This window comes from Seriola lalandi, unplaced genomic scaffold, assembly GCF_002814215.2.
Source record: "Seriola lalandi dorsalis isolate HSWRI2012SDOR001 ecotype SW California unplaced genomic scaffold, Sedor1 jcf7180002054570, whole genome shotgun sequence".
Taxonomy (NCBI): domain Eukaryota; kingdom Metazoa; phylum Chordata; class Actinopteri; order Carangiformes; family Carangidae; genus Seriola; species Seriola lalandi.
The window spans coordinates 3,509,168-3,521,612 of NW_019525123.1; the positions used below are offsets into that span (position 1 = coordinate 3,509,168).

At 39.1% G+C, this 12,445-nt stretch overlaps 1 protein-coding gene across 4 annotated transcripts in view; it reads left to right on the plus strand.

Annotated features, from left to right (window-relative positions):
* tpk1 (thiamin pyrophosphokinase 1) overlaps window positions 1–12,445 on the plus strand; it is a 70,686-nt gene that overhangs the window by 35,367 nt on the left and 22,874 nt on the right. For all 4 annotated transcript variants that reach the window (XM_023416947.2, XM_023416948.2, XM_087176823.1 and 1 more), the window contains exons 7-8: window positions 6,373–6,519; window positions 11,698–11,806. In XM_023416947.2, the coding sequence (XP_023272715.1) occupies window positions 6,373–6,519; window positions 11,698–11,806 (256 nt within the window). The remainder of the gene's footprint in view (window positions 1–6,372; window positions 6,520–11,697; window positions 11,807–12,445) is intronic.

Here is a 12,445-nt window from a genome sequence, read left to right on the forward strand (position 1 = left end):
TCTTGTTATTTAAAATCAGTAAAAAAAAAAAAAAATGTACCCTTGGTTTTAGGTCTACAGGATGATTAATGAGAGTATGTGGAGTGTAAACATGGTCAGTATGTGTTCTGTGTTCCATGAGGAGGGCCAGCATCCAAGCATTGATAATGCTGCTAAAAACCCTCCCCAGATTACTGCTCACACAGATGCTTTGGTAATTGTTAGCATCCAATTTGTTTCCATTCATATGTATTGGGCAAAGAGCCCCCGGCTCCAGATCTCAGGGAAGCAACCTGACTGAACAACAAGATTGAACCACTGAAGCAGGGCTGTCTCAGTTCAGGGTTACTGTGTTTCAGCATTTCTGTCCTGATGTCCTCTCGTCCTATCCATTGCTAGATTTTAGTTACATCATGCTGTATTCTAATTCCTTCATTATTATGTATATTGTATCTGTTTTATGTGGATTCTCAGTGTTTCAACATAAGTTTTTCTTAGGTCTGTGTTTTGTGGCTGATGTTATTTCAGGTTGGATTCCTGTCTTAATTTCTTAATTACTTTTTCAGTCTCTGTTTAGATGCGGAGCTGTTTGTAGTAAAACCTGCTTTACTGGCTGATTTATGACAAATAACATTTATTTTTGTGAAATCTGTTTAATTGGTTTAGGTGAAACTGCAAAGAGAGGAATGTATTAATTAGATGAGCGACGTTATTACATTTTTAAGTTTAACTTCACCATCAGAAGTGCATTCATATGGATTATTTATTTTATGTACTTTACATGGCTCAGTTTCTGTTTTTGTCAGAAATATGTATGGTTGGTTTTATGTATACATTCATCTTGCAGTGATATGATAGTGGGGTCTGTGCACTGATGAGGGTGGGGTCCATGTCAGTAATGGGTCGACTACACTAGTCCCAAGAGATGACCAAAATGTGAACCTCCTCAAGGCCTTTCATCTTACCATTAAGCATATCCAGACCTAAGGAGCGACAGAGATGCAAGCTCTTTCCCCATTTTGTTCACAACATGGTCTTGTTTGTGTCTGTGGCTAGAAATGGGGTTGAGGTGTAGAGAGGACTGTCCAAATATGTGGCTGTTAACAGCAAGATCCACTATGTCAGGTGCACATCCTGTTCTGGCATTACATCTCCCATCAATAGGGCAGTACCCTGGGCCTGGTAATACCGGATCTCTTTATGGAGATTTTCAGAAAGTTTTCATCATAATAAGCGACTCAATGGGAGAGGATAGGCTGCACATATGTACTGATCATTATGACATTTGGCAATAATTTTGTTTAGCTTAAGCCAGATGTGTGTTGTTGCTTAATCTCTACTGTGACATATGTGTTTCTGTTTGAGGGACAGAAGTAATATCTCTCTATAGTTTGAGGGACAGTGGGTGGCTGTGACTTTTTATGCTAGAAATTAACTCTGGGTCTGGTCTCTTACGTCCAATTTTTAAATTCAATTCAATAATGATTCAATACATAAAGTAAAAAATATAAACAGGAACTAAGGAGTAGGCAACAACCTCTATATTAAAGATGAGTTGTAGCAGTTGCTTCCCCTCTCCGATGTCTGAGTGGTTGGCCACTCCCTGTGCAAAGTTCAGCTGCATCCCAGGGTGTGGCATGGCTTGAACCATGTCAGGCTGTGTTTCTGCATAGTATGCTGCTCCAGATATGTGTCCTTGAGGCCCGGCACCACTACTTGCCTGATTTGTAGTGGGTTGGGCTCTGTTTGGCTGAACTCTGGTCGGCTGGGGTCTGGTTGGCTGGGTTCTGGTAAGCTGGGCTCCGGTAGACTGGGCTCTTACAGGCTGGGCTCTGCTGAGGTGTGCTGTGCCAGATGGCAGTCTTCTCTTCATTGGCCAGTGTGGTGTGTGCTGCTGTCCATGGCTGGGCTGTGGTTGGGTGTGGGACCGGAGACTCTCATATGTCAGAATTGGGTAATGGATGATGTTGACCTTGTTTCGTGTTGCACACTGTGAGGGGATTGCCCTGTTTATATTGTGGATCAGCTCCCAGGAGAAGCCAGTCTGTGGCAGGAGTGTGCAGATGGTGATGTCAGCCCTGGGAAACTCCCTAGGTCTGTTTGTTACTCTGTCACCTTTCCTTTTTAAGTCTGCTCGAAGTGTCTCAGGGTGGTCTCTGAGCAGCTTGCTTGTGTATTTTTTCCTGCTTCATTGATCATGTTCGTTGTTAGACTTTAGATTCCTTAATTTGGTTGTAGTTGTTTTGGGTCCATTTCTCCAACAGATAAATTACTGCTGTGTTCTTCACATTCTCTATATACAGGGCTAGGCTGTTTAGCTATGTTTTTACATGGATGTAATAGAAGTCAATTTTTTCTTTAAATAAAAATGTTCCTAGGAATGTCCTGCAGTTAATTTCTCATATTCTTGTGGTCCTCCTCCTGTTGTCCTTTTTAGTAGTTTTGTCCTTGAGGTTCCATGACAGTTGACAGTTGTTACTGTTACTAGTTGTCTTTCTCCCACAGTTTTATTTACTTTTAGTTTACTGGTTTCTCAGATTGACTTGAAACTCACCCACTTTGTTCCCACACTCTTAAATTATTTTCTGTGGTAGGAGCTCATGTTTTGTTGTTTTTTTTCTCTCTGGTTGATACAGTGCATTCAGAAAGTGTTCAGACCTTTTTTTTTCCATGTCTTGGTATGTTGCAGCCTTGTGCTAAAATAAAAAAATAAAACATTTTTTCATCCATCAATCTACTCTCAATACTCCATAATGACAAAGTGAAAACTGAATTTGAGAAATATTTGCAAATGTATTAAACAGGAGAAACTGAAATATCACACTGACAAGTATTCAGACTCTTAGTTGAAGCACCTTTAGCAGCAATTACAGCCTCGAGTCTTCTTGGGTATGACACAACAAGCCTTGCACATCTGGATTTGGGGGAATTCTGTCGTTCTTCTCTGCACATCCTCTCAAGATCTGTCAGGTTGAATGGGGGCTGAAGGTGAACAGACATTTTCAGGTCTCTCCACAGATGTTCGATTGGGTTCAAGTCAGAGCTCTGGCTGGGACACTAAAGGACATTCACACAGTTGTCCCTAAGCCATGCTCTATTGTCTCAGCTGTGTGTCCTGAACCTTCGGCCCAGTCTGAGGTCCTGAGTGCTCTGGTTAAGTTTTTCAGTAAGGTTATCTCTGTACTTTAACCCATTCAGCGTTCCCTCACCACTGACCAGTCTCCCTGTCCCTGCCGCCGCAAAACACCCTCATAGCATGATGCTGCCAACGCCATGCTTCACCGTTCGGATGGTATTGGGCAAGTGATGAGCAGTGCCTGGTTTTCACCAGACATGATGCTTAGAATTGAGGCCAAACAGTTCAGTATCGGTTTCATAAGACCAGGGAATCTTTTTTCTCACAGTTTGAGATTACTTAATGTGCTTTGTGCAAACTCCATGCAGCTTTCATGTGACTTTCACTGAGGAGAGGCTTCAGTCTGGCCACTCTGCCATAAAGCCCATATTGGTGTAGTGTTGTAGTGACGGTTGTCCTACTGGAAGTTTCTCCCATCTCCACATGGGATCTCTAGAGCTCATCCAGAACAAACATTAGGTTCTTGGTCACCTTTGTTAACAAGGACATTCTGTCCTGAATGCTCAGTTTGGCTGGGTGGCCAGTTCATGGAGGAGTCCTGGTTGTTTCAAACATCTTCCATTTAAGAATTATGGAGACCACTGTGCTCTTGGGAACCTCAATGCGGCAGTTGTGTAACCCTAACCCATTTTCATCCACCCCATTGCTTGGTTTTCTGAAATGCATTGTCAGCTGTGAGACCTGATACAGACTGGTGTGTGTCTTTCTAAATCATGTTCAATCAGCCGAATTCACCACAGATGGACTCCGATAAAGGTGTAGAAACATCTCAAGGATGAAGGGAAATGGGAGGTAATTGAGCTAAATTTGAAGTGTAATAGCAAAGGGTCTGAATACTAATGTCAATATTTTTTTTAAATAGAAAAAATATCTAAAATTCTGTTTTCACTTTGTCATTATAGGGTAGATTGAGGTAAAAATGATTCTTTTTTATTGTAGCATAAGGCTACAACATAAAAAACAAAGTGTGAAAACATTGAAGGACACACTCGATTGCACTGTATGCCTCTCCCTCTTTCTCTTGCTGGCTCTCTCTCTTATTCTCTCTTACAGAGGGGAGCTTGTTACCAAATGTTGTTGTTTACAGTTTTGGTCATGCCTGTGCATATGGGGGTGTATGCCAGATGTTGAAATAACCTCAATCGCAGCACTCAGTTTTGCTTTAGCTCCATCTTCCTGAGCCAGGAAGTTACATTACATTCATTTCCCATTATGTAAAGAGATGACACTGCAGGACTTTCTTGATCTGTACTTTAAAACGGGTTAATGTATGCACATATACTTACATACAGGAAAAAAAATCTGTCACACATCTGTTATTGTAGCAAATTAATTTAGCTAATGTGATCTGACTGATCAGCAGCTGTAGGGGTAAGAGTAGTCAGTTCTCAAAGTTAGAAATTGTTTAACAGAGAAGTAAATTATACATGATTAGCTGCTATTCCCCTGATGTTTAGCTATTGACCAAGCAATTATGGTCAACATCAGCAAAGGTAATAGAGAATAATTACGTCCTACATTCTGTTTATTTATTTACAGTATATGGTTGAAGTGAAAACACTGAAGTGAAGCCAGTGTGACTGATTGTACATGGTTCATTTTCCATGATGGTGTGACTGTCAGTTGTCAGCCTGTGACAGCGCCTCTGCCCTCTAGACTCTGTTGGGTTTTAAAGCTGTCAGCACTGGTGCTTGACTGCTTGGGGACTTTGTATAAGGATATAACTGCTGAGAGCTGTAAGTATTATATTTAAGTAAACTGCTGGCTCAAAGTTAAAAAGAACCCTATCTTAGCTCTGAGGTTGCAGGAAATGGTATTAGTTTAAGTAATCCACTTAGCTCACCTGATCTGCTGGTAACGTGTTTACCTCTTAATTCAAGAGATACTAGATGTTTACCCTCAGTGTAATAGCCTGGTTTCATTGTTTGATCTACCACTGATTATTTATCTGTTCTCCATTGCATTTCCATCTTTAAGATCTGTGTTTAAAGTTTAAGTGTTCTAATGGCTTTTGTTGTTGTGCTTAGTTTTTTTTCCATAAAATGAAAACATTGATATTCTATACGTTTGTTATTTTCAACTAGTCCCATGCGTTTCAATCAATCAATCAGTCAGACTTTATTTATATAGCACTTTTCACACACAACAATGTAACACAAAGTGCTTTACAGAATAAAAGCAATAAAAACAAGAACCTCCAGCCCCCATCCACGCACAGAGCAATTTATCCATCTATTGATGATTTCCCAGACTGTCCGTGGCACTCAAGTTCATTAGTTCCAAATGGAGATGTAAAACCACTTTCAGATTTTATAATGCAAAGTCATTTCATCGCTGGGCACTGTAGGTTTTCAGCTGTAGAGTTGTTGCACATGTGAGTAATTACAGCGTGGTAAGATGGTATGTGTGGGATGGAACGAAAATAAACTGTGCGCCTGTGTTCATCATACAGTCATAAAAGAACAATCCATTCAGTGAAATAGTGTGGCTCATTGATGTGTTTTTATGGACAATGGACCGGACCTCATAACACAAAGGTTTTGGCTGCACAGGCAATACTTGTTATTAGGATCTATTGATCAGTGGTTTTGGTCTTAGTGTGGAATTTGTTTGTTAGAAAATATCAGCAATCTTATGCTTTAACTTCAGCAAGAAGCATACTGGACTTGTTTGTTTGTCTGTTAGTTAACAGCATATCTCAAAAACTACTCAATAGATTTCAGTAAAAATGTATGAAAAATAAGTGATTAGTTTTTGGCTGAGATTTTAATTTTTTTTTCATATGTCATCTTCCATTCCTATAATAAGTTGCCTCTAGTTTCAGTCTATTTTACACACTTTCTATGAGTAGTGCTGCAAAATTTTAATGGCGATTCACATATGATTAGCTCCAGTAATACATTAAATTCAATAATAATGTAGTCATAAGTCTGACTCACTTGATGTTTTGTGCAATTCATCCATTTATAAAGCCATAATATTTCCTAATATAGGATTTAAGTTGTTCCTAAAATAAGGGCTGCCATCAGGCAATCAGCATAATTGTCTGTCAAAATGTGAACTATTTGAGTTCAAATGCAAAAAGAAAAAAACTTTTTTGGTTTGTGTCTTTTTCTTCATTTCTCTTTCTGCAAGTCACATTACCATAAGCTGAAAAAAAGTGTTTTCTCCTGTCATTTCAGCAGCATCCTGCCAGAGATTTTATATCAAACCATGGTATTTTTCATTGTCTTATTAATCTCTGTCTGTCTTTCCAGGTGGATGCCATTGTGACTCTGGGCGGTCTTGCAGACAGATTTGACCAGACCATGGCATCTGTCGAGACACTCCACCACGCTCTGTCCATGACACAGCTGCCTGTGTTGATCATACAGGGGACCAGCCTAGTATATCTACTCAGACCTGTGAGTGTATTAAAAACACTCAGTACATAGCCATCGCATATATGCATACACATGCCATGAAGTTCCCCACAGTGCAATGATTCTATTAAGTGCATTGTTTTTCATTTAATTTTCTCTCTTTAAGCTAAAAAGCCAGCTGGCTATTTTTTCTTTCAGGTGTTGTTTTAAAAATGTCATCCTCCCAATATTTCACTTTGCATGAACCTGAAAGTGGACTTATTGTGGCTATATCTGTCTTATAAATTGCATATGAGAGAAACTACACACACAGGCAGACCCACATTGTGTTTCAACATACTAGACCAACATTTTGCTCTCCTGCACTAACATCTCCTACACCTTCTAATCACTCCTCTCCCAGTCCTTCTGTTCATTTTCTGTTCTCTCTCAAAAATGTTCTTTTCCTTGTTCTGCTTCCACCTTGATTGGAGTGTTGAACACTTTGTTTCTTTGTTAAGTAATCACTTCAAGCGCACACAGACACACACACTTTGCTGCTCTTATGGTGCCCCAATTTGCTGTTGTGCATGAGTGAGAGAGAGAGAGTCTCTTTTGATGCTCCTAAATTGTTTTTCCTCAGTGCCAGCCACTTTCTCATGCTCCTCAGTTGATTGAATTTACAAGTGGGCTGGGTAGCTGCGATTTGGGACACACACTGGTCTTTTTTTAACCTTCTTTTTTTTGTGTTGTTTATTTGTGAGATCTTCTGGACAAACAGCTAACTGTCACACTTCCTGATGACATCTTGTAATATGTTAAGTGCGTAAACTTCTTTCTCATGCACTCCCTCCCTACTTCTTGTCATTATTCCAAAGACGCATTGTCATTTGCTGCTTCATACCTCGACACCTCCAATTAATCTTACTTCACTGAGGGTAAATTAAGCTCGTTTGTCAACGCAGCTCCAGTTCGCCAGCAACTGATGAACGCAGACGCCAGTACATGAAGGTGAACGCAACCTTCGAAAGGCCCAGTGCTATTTGTTCAAGTTACATCTGTAATTGAAGTGTTTACAACTTTTGCCAAATGTCCTCACCATCCGTATTCCATGCAATCACGACTTTGTTACGTGCTTAGCTGTGGGATTTGATGATACAATCAATACATACAGAGTTGCTCATGTTCTACACAATCCATAAACTCCACAAACCATAGCTAAATGACCAGTTATGTCCATTTTGCAAATTTAAGCTTATTTGTGACTCGACAGTGGCAGAGGTTGTACTATCCTGATCATGTACACACGTGCATTGTTTGGTGCCTTCAACTGGCTGAAGCAAACACTTTTTACAAGCAACATATTTTAAGAGTTCTAGTGAATCCTGATCTTCCTAAAGGACAATAATAAACTGTAACAATTTAGGAGATGTCACCTTCGTGCATTTTTCACAGTGTCATGACATTTTAAAGAGGCTATTTGTAAGTTTTCTCTGCTGCGGAATGTGGTTTCTTGCCATGGTGGCGATTTTCACTTGACAAGAGCTTCGGCCATCGTTGCGTTTACAAGACAAGAGGTTAAAGTATAATAAACCCTCTGTAGTGGCGTTACATCTTCAGAACAAATTGGAGGCTACAGTGGGTCACTATCAGAGAAAAAGTGATGTTATTTTTCTGTTGTTGTCTTTATCTAATAATATCTGACATGCACAAACTGTAATTATTCCAGGTCTCAGGAGGTGCTTTAAAGTCAGGTACTTAAAAATGTCTTTGAGAAAGATTAATAAAAAGTGACGTTAAAATTGCATGTCAGCTTTGCATTAAACACTCCTGATGACTTGTCACCTGAGTATCCTCGTCCTGTCTTGCACTCTGACTCTGATCCTCTCCACCACTGGGCTCTTCCTCTTCCTGTGTTTGTGCATTACTTTCAGACCTGACAATGGTCCAACTGGACAATGATGCGCACCTTACTGCATTTAGCTAATTATTACTTTTTAACTGCCTGTAATAATCAGGTGACGTCTAATATGAGCTCACCTTAAAGTAATTGCTGATTGGAATGTGACATTAATTCAGGAAAACTCTTTAAATTGGTTGTGCCTGGATGCAAAAGAAACAATATTCACCTATTTGAACAGCCCCAGAAAATCAGGTCACCACTTGACACATTCCTGCTGTGGTAAAAAACAGACACTCTTTGGAGAAAATAGTTTGAGGAAATTGCGTCTCTTTTCTTCCTCATAAGTGTTGGCCACGCCTTTTCCTGTGCTGATCAACGATACAGTGCTACTGAATCAGCGTAATGCCGCAATTGCAGTTACAAATGACAGAATTCCACTAAGTGCAACGCTTGTTAGAAAGTAACATGTCAGACTTTGTAAAGAGCTGGAGACGGCATGAAAATTGATGGCAACTGCATCATAATTTAATATCGAGGAAAAACCCTGCTCAGACATGCTCTGATTTAATCAGGGTTGTGCCTGGTTTGTTTTAGCTTTTGTTTCCCATACGAGGCGTCATATGGGAAACAAGTGTTATGATATCTTTTGGAAATATGTAGAAGACTTGTATTTTCTACAGCTGGCTCAGGGCATTGCATAATTCTCATGTCTTTTATTAAATTATGGGTAGGGACACTGCACGGGTTGCAGGCTTGTTTATTCAAAGTCCCTACATGACAAGAAGATGTTTTAATCTGTCTAGATCCCAAGGTGATGCTAAATTTACTCAATTTGGATATGAAAAGAAAAGACAAAATTTGCGCTGAGTTCATCTCTTTCGTTTGTTTTTCTCCTACTGTCTGCTCTATTGAGACTTGCTTGGAGGGCCAAGCAGAGCCACATTTCCTCACATTAGTGTAGATTCTTAAGAAAGCCTATGTCTCTGTGAGACAGCGTATTCGCAGCGCTGTGTCAGCCCAGTCCATACTATAAATCACTCTATAAGCACGCACACTCTAGGTCAGATCTACAGGCTTGTTTACCTGATGCCCTTTTGAGGAGTGAAACTTGTCCAAGTAAGAGCTGATTTAAATGATAAAGTGTGATACCTGAGCTATGTTTGTGCTGAAGCACGTTAGCATTTACGTGGCATTCAAATATGAAACATAAACATGAAGTGAACTGACACTGGATGGTCTGTTCTGTACTGAAATAAATAATGTAGTGTAATAACTGCAAGACAACAAAAAGAAAGTTCCCATCTCTGTTTCTTCGAATCAGATGTTTACAAAAAAACTCAGAGAATAGTAAAAGTAATTGACCTATAACCGCATGTTTTTCTTGTATCCTGTTCTCAGGAGGTAAGATTCAGATATAGAATAGAATGCACACACAAAACCAATGACATGCTTGCATGCTAATTTATCAGTCTATGAAAACTCATAACAACATTTGTATATACATATTCTTAATTGTGTTATTAAATACTTAATGTATCTCCCACTAAATATTAAACCTGTAGCATCAGCATTGTTATTGTGAGGTATGTTATCATGTTATCCACTATTTTAGCCTCACAGATTCTCCTGTCTGCATCTCACACCATCTACAAACTTATTCACTTTGATTGGTAGCATCGATAACATATCAGTGTTTGTCTTTTCTTAATGCATGTTTTATAAAGTATTTTACAGTTTTATTAAGTTTTACAAAAAAAAAAAAAAAATCTAAATTGTTCACACGATGTAAATATAATCAAATAAAACCAACAAATGCATAACAATATATGCTGGAACATTATAAGCATAGTTCACTCTGTCTCATACCCCTGTAGCTTTCAAAAGACTCAAAACTTTGCATTAGATTTGTCCAGTCACTGACCAACTTTTAAAAATTAAACTTTTTCTCTTGAGCAGCAATTATCTTTCCCATGTTTCAGTCAAAACGTTGTTTGCAGTTAATCCACCAGCTAGCCTCACAACCACAAAAATGTACTTTCCTACCCTGACTCAAATCTCCCAGCAGCACCTCCTCATGATCTCCATATGTGTTTGTTCATGTTGCAGGTGCACATGTATTTACCCTTCCTAATAGACTCTCTCACTCTGACACACTTACACAAAGAGGCTGTGTTTATGTATAGAAAACAACCTCAGGGATGTTTCCTGAACACCAAAAGCTAGAATTTCCCCATCATTACTTCCCTCTGGCTCCGCAGCTCTAAGAAGCCAAGCAAAGAAAACTCTGCTTTAAACATGTCACACCTTCAAGAATTCAAACTCTTAACTGACTGTGCCTGTCTTTGCAGCCTGTGTCTGTGTCTATATGATCTTTTTGGATGACTGATCTAATCTTTAGCTGTCAACACTTTTTGTCTTTGTATTAATGCTCATGTGTATAGCAGTTTGTACAAACCTAGTACTGCTAGCCTGCAGACATTCAAAGCGTTGATGATACATAATTCTCAGGTTTCAAGCACTTTTGGTTTTCTACATCTCCTTTACCAAATACTGATGTATTTGCTGTAATGAGATTGAGGTGTTTCTTTGTATTTTACACTCTGAATGAGAGAAACTTTGTTTTGACCTTTTTGCATTCCACCATAAGGCTTTTTTATAACCATTCAGAGTGAAGTCATTATTCAGCCTGAAGAGTCCGACTCTACCTTGCACCTACACTATGCAATGCTATTCCTTTTTTCTCCAAACCTTAGTTTCTAAAAGGGATATCATGTCATTTTTAAAATTTCAAAAACATTTCTTCATCTGTCCCTCAGATGCCATTCAAAAAGACTAAACACTGTTAACCATCCTCACCATCACTGATAGATATGGTGGATAGATGTTCTTTCTGAGCTAATGAAATACGCTTTAGAATGCAGTGGCCCCCTTGACTTCAAGTGAGGTATTCATTTCATAATAGTGCAGTATAACCAGCTTCTCAAGTGAAAAGCTAGTTGTTAGGATGTTTATGTGATGTCAGAACAAAAATCTTTTGACTCCCTATGACAGACAGTAGAGTGTAATTCAAAATGGCAATGTATCCTTTTAAGTCTGAGTATTAACAGAAAATGGGTTGCAGCTTTGACAAGCGCAATAATTTATTTTAATGAGCTTTGTACCCTGGGCGAAGAAGCTAAGTTTCTCATTTGCGGCTGAATAGGTTTAAGAAGTCTTGCTTCACATTTATTTTCTCTTTTAATTCTTTTCACTGTCCTTGTTTCTACCTGTCATTGACTCTGTCATATGCACACAGACAATACTCATACATTTTTTCACTCGTGATGTGGTGTTTGCAGGGCAGCCACAGACTGGAAGTGAACACGGGCCTGGAGGGGGATTGGTGCAGTCTCATTCCAGTAGGTGGACCATGCCAAACAACCACCACTGGACTCAAGTGGAACCTGAGTGAGTCACCCTTTTTTCCTTTATAACAATGAAATGACACCAGAGCAGAAATTCCACACTAACTTTTCTTGTTACTAAACTTTGTTTGTAGGATCAGTAGAATCTTTACTTCAGAAACAAAATGTACAAATAAATGTAGCCCTCCTACTCAACTCTAATTTTTTAAGAATTGTCATGACATACCTCTTTACACCTGATAACACCTTTAGCATGGGAGGTGAATTGGTAGGAGTCTACTAAAATATTGAATTTGGTATGTGTCTACTTTAACAAAAACATATGACTCTGACTAGGGTGCAGAGAGGCCTGGTTAGTTTGATTTTATAGCTATACTGTTTATGTGAGCTTACAAACTCCCATGCATACCTTTAAGTATTTCTTTATTTCTCCCGGTTCTCTCACGTTCACTGCCTGAGCCTCGTCTCTCTTTAGTCCCACCCCCTCTCAGAATCCGGTAGGTTGTTGACACTCATCTCTGACTGGCACTGATTCGCTAATAACAGATTGACACCTGGTTACCCAAATAAACAAAGAAAAAAACACATGAGATGTTCAAGGACTATTCAGAACAGAAGACATTTCAGTACCTTCCCAAATAAATTATCAAATATAAATTCGTCCATATTAATGCAAACTTAT